The 10,119-nt window shown below is 48.1% G+C and overlaps 3 protein-coding genes across 3 annotated transcripts; 1 reads left to right on the forward strand and 2 right to left on the reverse strand.

The window, feature by feature from the left end:
• Positions 1–197: 197 nt before the first annotated feature.
• Positions 198–3,571, reverse strand: BP5553_02731 (uncharacterized protein; the record flags this gene model as incomplete). The annotated part of the gene is made up of 5 exons (XM_032011354.1): positions 198–717; positions 763–2,507; positions 2,558–2,893; positions 2,945–3,202; positions 3,383–3,571. 5 exons carry the CDS (start codon positions 3,569–3,571, stop codon positions 198–200), a joined length of 3,048 nt encoding a protein of 1,015 aa, XP_031871047.1.
• A 1,430-nt stretch (positions 3,572–5,001) lies between these two features.
• Positions 5,002–6,288, reverse strand: BP5553_02732 (uncharacterized protein; the record flags this gene model as incomplete). The annotated part of the gene is made up of 1 exon (XM_032011355.1): positions 5,002–6,288. The coding sequence occupies one exon, from the start codon at positions 6,286–6,288 to the stop codon at positions 5,002–5,004; it is 1,287 nt and encodes a 428-aa protein (XP_031871048.1).
• Positions 6,289–8,155: 1,867 nt separating this feature from the next.
• Positions 8,156–9,574, forward strand: BP5553_02733 (Uncharacterized protein; the record flags this gene model as incomplete). Its single annotated transcript, XM_032011356.1, has 4 exons — positions 8,156–8,186; positions 8,264–9,001; positions 9,052–9,339; positions 9,405–9,574. 4 exons carry the CDS (start codon positions 8,156–8,158, stop codon positions 9,572–9,574), a joined length of 1,227 nt encoding a protein of 408 aa, XP_031871049.1.
• Between the last annotated feature and the right edge of the window lie 545 nt (positions 9,575–10,119).

The raw sequence follows: 10,119 nt of genomic DNA on the forward strand, positions 1-10,119 counted from the left end.
CCATAAAAGTAACCGAGACTCTAATCTAATGTACAAAACGCCAGCTCCAAATATGCTCTAATAACAGTGTGCTAGCATCTAACGCTCCAAAACGCACTGACAGCTAGATCATAGTTCGAACGACGCAATGACAGTAGCTAGTACCTTGGGTGTAATGAACAGAAAGGACCAGCCGCAAATTTATTCACAACTTGAGCTTACCAGAACATGATCTCCGGCTCAGGAGCTTTGGTTCCGGCAGGTGTGGGCGGTGGGGCACGGGTCTTACGCTCGACACCATTGTCGTTGTGATAGCCAATGGCATCCATCTGCTTCAGCATCTGACAGGCCGGCACAACCAAAGCTTTAGCGGTATCGATCCGCGAGAGGCTAACGGGTGTCCAACCTGCCTCCTCACCCAGTTCAAGAGTTTTATTTTCTTTGAGCATTTCATGTGCCTTGATACATGAGATGCTGGCTTGGTACCAAGAATCAAGTTTCTGACAGGCCTTTCTCGATTGGATGGTGTTGAGCCATGCCTTGAACACGACTAGGTCCATCTCAGGAACTCCTCTGGCATTGGTGTCTAGGGCTTGGATTTCGGAGATTTTAAGAACTGAATTCCGGTCCCTGCTCCTGTACCGGCTAATTCGGTGAACGCGGATTTCATCGAGCTTGAACTTGTTGCGAAGAGATTTGCTTAACTCAAAACAGAGCTCCGGTTTCCGTGCATTAGGTCTAAAAATATCAGTCATGTAACAGTGGAGGCTCTTGCATACGTACGGAACGAAAAGAGACTCGCGTATAGCTTCCTCGAGCGGACGGTACCTATCCTTTAAATCCTGGTTGTTTTCAACTCCACTGGCAACGACCCTGAAGTCCCAGTGCCTCTTAGCCCCGTGGACAAAGATGCTTCCCATGTCTTGGCGGAACTTGATTTCGGATGAGAAGCGCTCGCCGTCGATTTCAATTGTGAATGGCTCACGAGGCATTCCGGGATTGATGTCATGAAAAATAAACTCGTAAATGATTTCCCAAGGAAAACTGATTCTTGACTCCCAAAGTGCCGTTCCATCAGACTTTTTCATCTTCACAAGGTCATCGGAATCCGCGGCCGAAGTAGTAAGCTTGTTGGTGAATGATGCCGATGGCTGGCTGCCGTTAGGAAATGGCGAGGGGCTTAACACAAAGTCCAATTTCTTACGATCCATTGTTAAATCCGGCATGTCTTTGTCCGCGACGAGTTTGGACTTGACGTCTCTGATAAGAATGCGGCCAAACTCAGCCTCGACTGCCATTGACCCTCGAAATCCACGGAGTTCCTGCATCATCATGTCAAAGTTTGTCTTGAACGTTTCCACAAAGTCTATGGTAGGATCTGCAGGGGGATCTTCGACAGTCTTGCTCTCTCTATATCTTGGTGGGCTGGGAAGTGGAAGTCGTCCTCGAGTTGGATTTTGATTGTTAGTCATCGAGTTTCTGGGTTTACCGGCCTTCTGGTTCATCGTGCTCCGGTAGGTCCTAGTACCAACTTCATCGACGGCCTGCAAACTATCAATTGGAAATTGCTGGACTGGAGTAAGTGGTTCAAACCCGGATCCCAGGTTAGATATGCCTTCATCGAGGAGGCTGCAACGTATGGGCTCGTTAGGAAGTGGTGTAGCGACAGCACCAACCTTCACCAGATTGTTATTCGGAGTTGTTTTCATTGACGAAGAGCGCCTATCGCCACCAGAAACATTCCTAGGCGCCTTGGTTTCCTCGGGTTTCTTCGCCCTGGCTTTCTGCTCTTGTCTCAGAGCCACAGCAGGCAAATTATGGCTTGTGCCAATTGGGGACAGCGGGCCGTTGCCACCAATGGTATTCGCAGCTGATGCTGGAGATTGTCTCAAAGGAGCGGCCTCTTTATCTGGCTTAGAACCCCATTCCCTATAACTATCCCAAAAAGGCTTCCGATTCGTCACTGGTAGTTCAACCTTAGCTGATTTGGGGGTCACCGGGGCCGCCTTTGGAACATGGGCATTCCACCTCTCAATCTCAGCAACCTTTGGGTCGCTCTCTAACTGGCGAGGTTGGTGGGCTGTCTCTAACGCCTTGTCTTTGGATGGTTTTGCGGCAATTCCCTTCAAAGCATTGTCCTCGGGCTGTTGCAGAGAAAAGTGCCTCAAGGGATTACCCGAGCAGCTCTGGTTTTGGTTGAAAATAAACCCAACCCACTCTTCTCGCTCTTTGCCCTTGTCCTCCCCTTTTGTGATCGATACCGGAAGTTTGACGGTACTCGTTGGCATATACTGGCTCTTGTGAGGCAATGATTGATGGGGGACCCAGGGTGCGCAGCGAATAGTAAGAGCTTTGTCAAGATTGTCGTAATTGTTTATGTCGCTGGATAACTCTTCCACATTGTCGAGTAAGGTGGTCTGGAAGAACCGTTTCTTGGATATCTTTACGCCTGTTAAATATTTGAAGGCGAGTTCGAAGTCTTCTGTTTCTTCGGTGTAAAAAAGGTGAGCATTGTATGTCTTTGGGCCCTGGGTATCAAGTTAGAAGGTGGGAATTCCGCGCACAAGACGTAACCAACCGAATACTTGCGAATGTTATCCAACTTCAAGACAGCCAGATGAATATCCTGCTCTGCACCAGCACCGATATAGACCATGCCGCCGTCCAGACCTTTCACAAGCTGACAGCCTGTCAATTGGTTCAATTGCTGAAGATCGCCATCGGTTACGCAATGAATGTCTGCCCCCGAGCGCCAGATATGCTTGAATTGCAAGTTCACGATCTCAGGAGGATACTGGTCAGCGGATGTCTTAGTGGAGTCGAGTTCCTGAGCTGCAGCACCAAACTGCGGGCCAGGCTGGAGTCCCTGTTGAGCCATCCAAGCCGTAAGACGTTGGATCTTCCAGCTCTCGATCTTGGGAAGTATTAGTAAAGTGATAGCGCGGTTGAATCGCAGAGGACTTACCGGCCCATCTTCATCTACTCTCATGGCAGCATCGCTCTCATTGGAATCTGAATCTGAACAGTTGCTGCTGTCGCTGTCGCTGTCCGATTCATTGCGCTCAGGGCAAATAACTGCCTCACGAATACCATTCTTCTGTTCTTCCTCCTTAATTACACTAGATATAGCACCGAAGAACAGGTGGTGGACAAGTTTGGCATCCTGGGGGCTGCAAGTGATGTCGAAGGTGTAAGTTTCGTCATTCCACTCGCACTTGGCGGCCTACAGAAACCATTATTAGCATCAGATCGACCATTAGCATCACCTAAGCCAGAGAGCATTAACTGAGCGGAGTTTGGTGTTGATGTTGGTTTGCTCGGCCTGCTTAACATGTGATATCAAACAGAATATGGACTCCGGGAACGGGAGTGCATGGAGATTCGGGGTGAAAGAAGAACTTACCTTGCCCTCCGTTTGCAATGCTGCTTGGAATCGATTCTTGACGTCTACGATACCATCCTTACGGAAATACCAATCGCCGCCAAATACTAGGTACTTGTCGAGTGGAATTGCTGAGCTGCGAATTGAAGAGGCAGGTCTTCCACGATTGGGGGATTGGTAGCCGCTCGCTCCAGATCTTGGAGGAGCCATGATGTATACTTGCAGTGGATGAAGTTGAACAAGTACTGCTTGAGGTGGATGGTCAAGTAAAAGTGAGGGAGAGTGTTGTTTTCGTTTGGTCGTGCTTATTTGTTTCGGGAAGGAAACCGCCTCAGCAAACAGCAGCGACGTTTCCTTGTGTGTTGTGTGTTATGTGATGCGTGTCGCCGCAACAACGGGAGGGCATACCGCCCTATTGAATCTGTTACTGTTGATGACTAGATACTCTCTTAAGGACGACGTTCTTCTGGGAGACACGTCTTATGAAACTCAGCAAGTTATCGATCACAGGTGCGTTGGTTCAAGCACAGATGCTAACGACGTGGACTGACGGCCTCTTAGTTCCATGAGACATCGCTCCCAGCCTGCTGGTCTAATCGCACGAGACAGACCTGAATAGAGGACTGCTGCTGTTGGAATCTCCTCCATATTAAAGAGCTCAACGCAAAGACAGCCATGGGAAAAGTTCAGCACTGGCTCAACCATCGACCCACAGCTTACCCGCCACTACTTCACGCCAACTTGAGATCCCGAGCACTAAGGCCTACCAGAAGTTTAAAGTCCTTACTGCTCTGCTGTTTCTTTCTAGCCAATAACCCGAAGAACAAGTATTGGAAAACATGGGATGAAAGCTGGGGGGAACACTGAGGAAACGCTTTCATGTAGACTCGGGTTGTTTAAACGCCCTCTGGATAAGGCCCAAATAACCCCTTCACCAACACATAGCACCTATCAGCCATCTTGATGGTGGTCCCTGGGCATTTACGCGCATTGATAATAGGGTCGAGAGGAGGCATTTGTATTGCGAAAGTGTGGCAAAGTTGCAACTCCGTACTCTCATTAGCTCTTGCAGTAGTCTTATCCGAATATAGACCTCGTTCCCTCTCCAGGCCACGAGTGGAATATTCCAAATGCAAGGGCTATAGTTATCCTATTCTGCGGCGGGGGGGGTACTTGAAGGTAGTACGTCCCCAAACACCTTATCCATGTAATGCAAAAGCACCTCGTTGATTCATTAAAAGAGCTCTATCTTATGCCCGCAGTCCGATGCTTTCTCTGTACAGCTATGTCTTGATATTCATACAAAGGCAGCTGGCAATGTAGTAGTAGGTTGCGCTACCGCGACCGCCGCTGCCACTCCTCTCCACCAGCAAGTGCCGAAAGCAAAAGCAACGAAATAGTAAACTCCCAGACACCTTTCATTCCAGCCCCTGTGGATGTGAATAAGCTCCAGGTCATATCGAGCAAATCCCAAATGCAATCTTATGTCGTTAGAAGAAAGGGCTCATGGTCGAGCAGCATGTCGTTAAAGGCCCCCCCGTTATACACATGTGGATATGTAACAATCATTAAAACCGCCCAATAATAGGTCGTTGGTGGCAAGAATCTGCAAATCGTAAAACCGCCTCGGCGCCATTCCCTCATGGATCACGTAAGTTCTTCTGTACTCCCAAAGCCCACTTCAATTCTCCTAACACCCGCTGTGACTCCTCGATAATTGCTTCCTGTCTCTCTTCTCGTTCTCTCGCATTGCGCTTGATGTCGGCCAATCCTTCTTCTTGCACTCGCTTGTATTCGTCGAAAGCAGCCTGGATCTCCGCATTCTTGTTCTCTAGGATTTCAGTCGCTGCCGCTCGCTGATCGCACACAATTTGCAAAAGGTTGATTCTCTTGTCGTCACTTATCCTCCGCTCAACTATAACTTCGATAACCTTCTTGTGCTTGTTGATTGCCCGCTGGACTTCTTCACCCTGCTCCCTCCAGTGACCAGTCATCGTATTATTTCTCCCCTCCATTAGCGTAGCAATAGTCTGTGCCTCCTCAACCTTTCTCTTACTCTCCTCCTCCAATTTTTCCATCGCGTCTCTCCACGTGCGTTCGCTCTCCATCGCATTGTTTGCCTTTCGCTTCTCACCATCGATTTGGGCCTTTAAATCATCCACTTGACGTTCCTTTCTTTTCAAGAGGGTCTTGTTGATAGCGGCTTCATGTAGTTTTCCCTCATGTTCTTGGGTTAAGGCTTCCATCCTGCCCTCGGCCATTTTGACTGCTTGCCTCATTTCCTCCGCTCTGAGGCGCTCAATGTTGAGATCGCGTCTGAGCATATCATTTTCTCCCATCAACCGTTCGATGACTCTCCCAGACTTCCCTAGGTTCGCCCGACCGACAGCAGAGCTCCATTGTGGGGCGGCTCCTCCTGGGCTTAGGACCGGCGACGTTGTGTTACCATTGGTGTTGGAGGGGCCATCATCTGCGGTGCGCAGGTTCGAGTTGGAGAGCGTCCTAGTCACCCCGAACTCAGAAGACATCGTCCGTACTAAGCCATTCCCAACACGCGGGACTGAGTTCTGCCACGCTGAAGGAGGTTGGGAGGTAAGAGTGGATAAAGCGGGGAGGTCTTTCGTCGAATGTGGCATTATCTCAGAACTATTGTTGCCCTGAGTCTGCTGGCTGCTCTCCGGAGTTGATTCGAGGCGGACGGGCTCCGAGGCCACAGATCTGATCGTGCTTGGCGAGTTCTTCGAGATACTTCGGTGCTCGTTGGACGACGTTGGCGCAGGCTTCTTCAGCTTGTTCATGGCTCTACTGGAGACTGGGGAGAGTGTTCGAGCAGGTACATCGACGGGGCCTACCAATCTTTCAACGCCGTCCCCAGCTAAGATGCGGTCGAATTCTTTGAGAATATCGTCAGCTAATGATTTCTCCATTTTGGGGCTTGAGGGAGAGTTGAGAGAGAGTCTGGAGAATAGCGATGTTCTCAATTTCCGCTTGGTAGACTCCAGGTTGTTTTTGAATCCACAAAGTTCATGTCTTTGTGGGATTCCTAACCCGCCGTGTGCAGACCATGACGCCGGATAGCTGCCACGGCGACTCAATAGCGACTCAGCGGATAACCACGTACCTGTAGAATCTGTGTGTATGTGTATTTTCGGGTGGACCAGAGACTCCTGTGTTCCTCGACTGGTCATCACTCATGTCTGCCTCCCAATACAAAAACAACCGCCAACCCTTCCTAGAAATAGCGCCGTGGTTTTGACTGAGGATATGGTATGGGTAGCTCTGTAATATCGGGGATCTCGTTCGAATCTCTTCGGTGGGTATCATAAACAAGGTGGTGGTCGTGGTAGCTGAAATATGCTACAGGAAGCCCCCGTATTTGGAAATCGATTTGTTGTTACAGTAGTGTGGTTGTAAAAGTAGAGGTAATTGCTCGCATTGACCATTGCGTTCGTCTCGGGTCTGTGTCGTCGCGACCTTATTACTCCGGACAACTCCCGGGCCACCGCGCTACTGTAAGACACCCCTGTACTTCGTGGTGCGGTAACTATTTTTACGCGTTTTTAGTACGTCTTCAGGTACGAAGTGCTCACCATAGCAACCAACAAATATTATTTGCCATGCTAATACACACAGAGTTGTACAACATCATAGCAGTAACTCGAAGAGGCCTTTTAACGAAAACAAAGGTTTATTATGTGATCAGTCTCAGGTCCACCCACTTTCCTCAACACTGCCTTCTTTCAGGTACTAGTGACTAATGATGGCAATTTCCGAGCTATAAAGATAAGTACAATTGATTATTTTAATATATTTATACATAATAGAGAGGACTATTTTATATAGGTCGGCTAAACAGTATCGACTCCTCTTGACTAAGCGGTAATAATAGTAATAAAGCGGCCATCTACTAATGGGCTTACCCTCGCCTCTACTCGTACCTACACGTGCCTTACCTACAACCCGTGTGCTCTACTCGCCGTGTGCGCTATACTACTTGCTCACCCGCTGTGTCGGGATTTCAAGGCATTGGAACGGAAGTAGAAAGTAGCCTTTGGGTGTGTCACTTCTCAGACCTGTCAGGAATGTATCGTGAGCAGGAACAATGGAAGGAATGGAAGGGCAGATTATGCTTGGCGTGATCCACGTCCGTGTTCGGAATGTCCAGCTCTGAATCCTCACCTATATCTAGAGAGGCCATCTTACTGATTTTAAGTATGCTCTCTTGTATTTGTTAAATCCTGCCAGTTAAAAGGGTGGGAAAAAGAAGGCCAAATACGGCCAAATAGTAGATGCGGCTGGATAGAGCCTGAAGATTGCTTCAAATACCTATACGCAAAGTCTTGAGCGGCTCTTGGTGCATCCTCCCAGAAACGTTGGTACATAATTTCGAGGCAATATCATTCAAAGCAGTCTAACAATTCTTCAGCTGCTGCCATGGATTACACACACATATATCTACGGCTTCCGATTGCCTTTGTCGTCATATATTTATTCGTACACTACAGGCCGATGAAAAGGGAACCGCGCCAGGTTTGGTTCCCAAAATTCAAGAAATGAATGTAACTGAGTGCCCTGAAGGCAAATAAAGCGTTAGGAGAACTCCATGGCTGTCTTCCAGCCCCCCGGCTCCATAATCAGCGTCCTTTTGGCGTGGACCGCTTGGAACAGATTTTCCGTGCTAACACAGAATCACGATTGATGGAACTTTTCCTGTTTCACTTTCGACAAACAGGATGGACATTGGAGCAAGTATTCCTCGGAAATTCGGCATTTGGAACCGTTGACCCAGCAAACATGGAGGCTATCTTATCTTCCAACTTCAGAGGTCAGTTATTAAATCATGGCCTGCTCGGTAACGCGGCTGAGAGTCAAGTAAATACAACTGGAGCTAAATCCAAGCAGATTTTGGAATGGGGCCTCGGCGGGAGATCACATTTCCCATGTTTGGGGATGGGATATTCAACCAGGACGGACATGAGTGGAAGCAATCACGAGAGCTGCTTCGACCACAGTTCCACTTCAAGGAGTATGCGGACTTGGGAATGTTCAGTGACGCTTGCGACAATCTCTTGGACAACATACCAGCTTCCAGTAGGGTTGTGGATCTTCAGCCCCTTTTCTTTCGCCTCACTCTAGACGTCACAACAGCATTCTTATTCGGGGAGTCAATAGAAAGTCTCAAGGCCCCAGAAAATACCGGAAAGCAGACATTTGCGGAGGCCTTCAACGTAGCACAAGAATACATTGCCAAGCGATTTCGACTTCTTGATCTGTATTGGCTAGTTGGAGGGAAGGAATTCCGAGACGCGTGCGAGAAAGTGCGCTTTTTGGCAGACCAGATCATTGATCGCAATCTCTCACATGAGATGACAGAAGATGAAGGGAGGAAATATGTTTTCCTGCGGGCAATGGCCAAGAAATCTCCAGATCGGAACGCGCTGAGAAGTCAAATAATCAATATCCTAACTGCGGGTAGAGATACGACAGCTTGTCTTCTCTCTTGGACCTTCTTCCTACTTATCAGACATCCACAAGTCCTCGAAAAGCTCCGGGTTGAGATTTCTGAACTCAACGGCAACACAGATTTGACCCGAACTGACCTTCGAAATGTGAAGTATCTTCAGCATGTACTCAAAGAAAGTGAGTTTCACAAATTGACAATCCACACTTACAAGTTCTAAGTCAGCTAGCCCTTCGACTTTATCCTCCCGTGCCTGTCAATGCACGAACTGCTCTGTGCACCACTGTCCTTCCAACTGGCGGTGGACCAGATCGCACATCTCCAGTTCTCATTCCTAAAGGCAGCTCTGTCGCATACAGTGTATACACAATGCATCGACTGCCCGATCTATATGGCATGGACGCTGAGCTCTTCCGTCCCGAAAGATGGGACGAGCCGATGGGGTTGAGCCAGAACGAGACGAATTCGAAATGGGGATATTTGCCTTTCAATGGTGGGCCACGGATATGTCTCGGAAGTAAGTATCCACCATTCTTCTAGTTTTCTTCTCTCGAGATGAGCTTGATTCTTATGCGTTGATAGTGGACTTTGCGCTCACTGAAGCGGCGTACACGGTTGTAAGGATTATACAGAAGTTTCCAACGATTAAATTGCCTGGGGGTGAGCTTGTAGAGCTAGTAGGAGTTGAAAAGCAGCGAATTACGATGGTAATGTCCATAACAGGCGGGTGTAATGTTGAGCTGCGACAGTAGCCATCTATAAAATTTTCTGTTATCTTTCAAGGTTTTTAGTAGCAACTAAAATGTATATTATACGCATAGATGTTCCATTGCTGAAATCTGCCTTTTTGGAATGAAAAAGACATGAGGAATATCACCTCCTACTTAGCTAGGTTGGGAAGTGGGAGGATGTAAATGCTCATCACTTGATATTCTGCCAATGACGTCTTCCAGCCACCTTCAGTCAAACAGATTTCGCAGAATTTCTAAGACAGTCGCGCTCATGCGTCTTTTACGCTAATCCTTTGATAGCCAACGTAGAGAATAATAGCAGGGACAAGGGGAGTAAATGCAGCAAATTGAACTGAATATCACGCATGGAGTCATCAATAACTCAGCGGTGTTTGTGAACTCGAAGACAGCGCATGTGGCCTAGTTTGTTGTGCCTAAAATGAGTGGACAGAAATGAGTACCGCAAGTAGGGCGAGGATTGCAAAAAGGTAAGGTTAATAACCAACATAGCTAGAATGTAGCCGTACTTTCTTTAGCCCCCTAATTAATATTCCTAAACACCGCCT

The sequence above is a fragment of the Venustampulla echinocandica genome, assembly GCF_003357145.1.
Source record: "Venustampulla echinocandica strain BP 5553 chromosome Unknown scaffold_1, whole genome shotgun sequence".
Taxonomy (NCBI): domain Eukaryota; kingdom Fungi; phylum Ascomycota; class Leotiomycetes; order Helotiales; family Pleuroascaceae; genus Venustampulla; species Venustampulla echinocandica.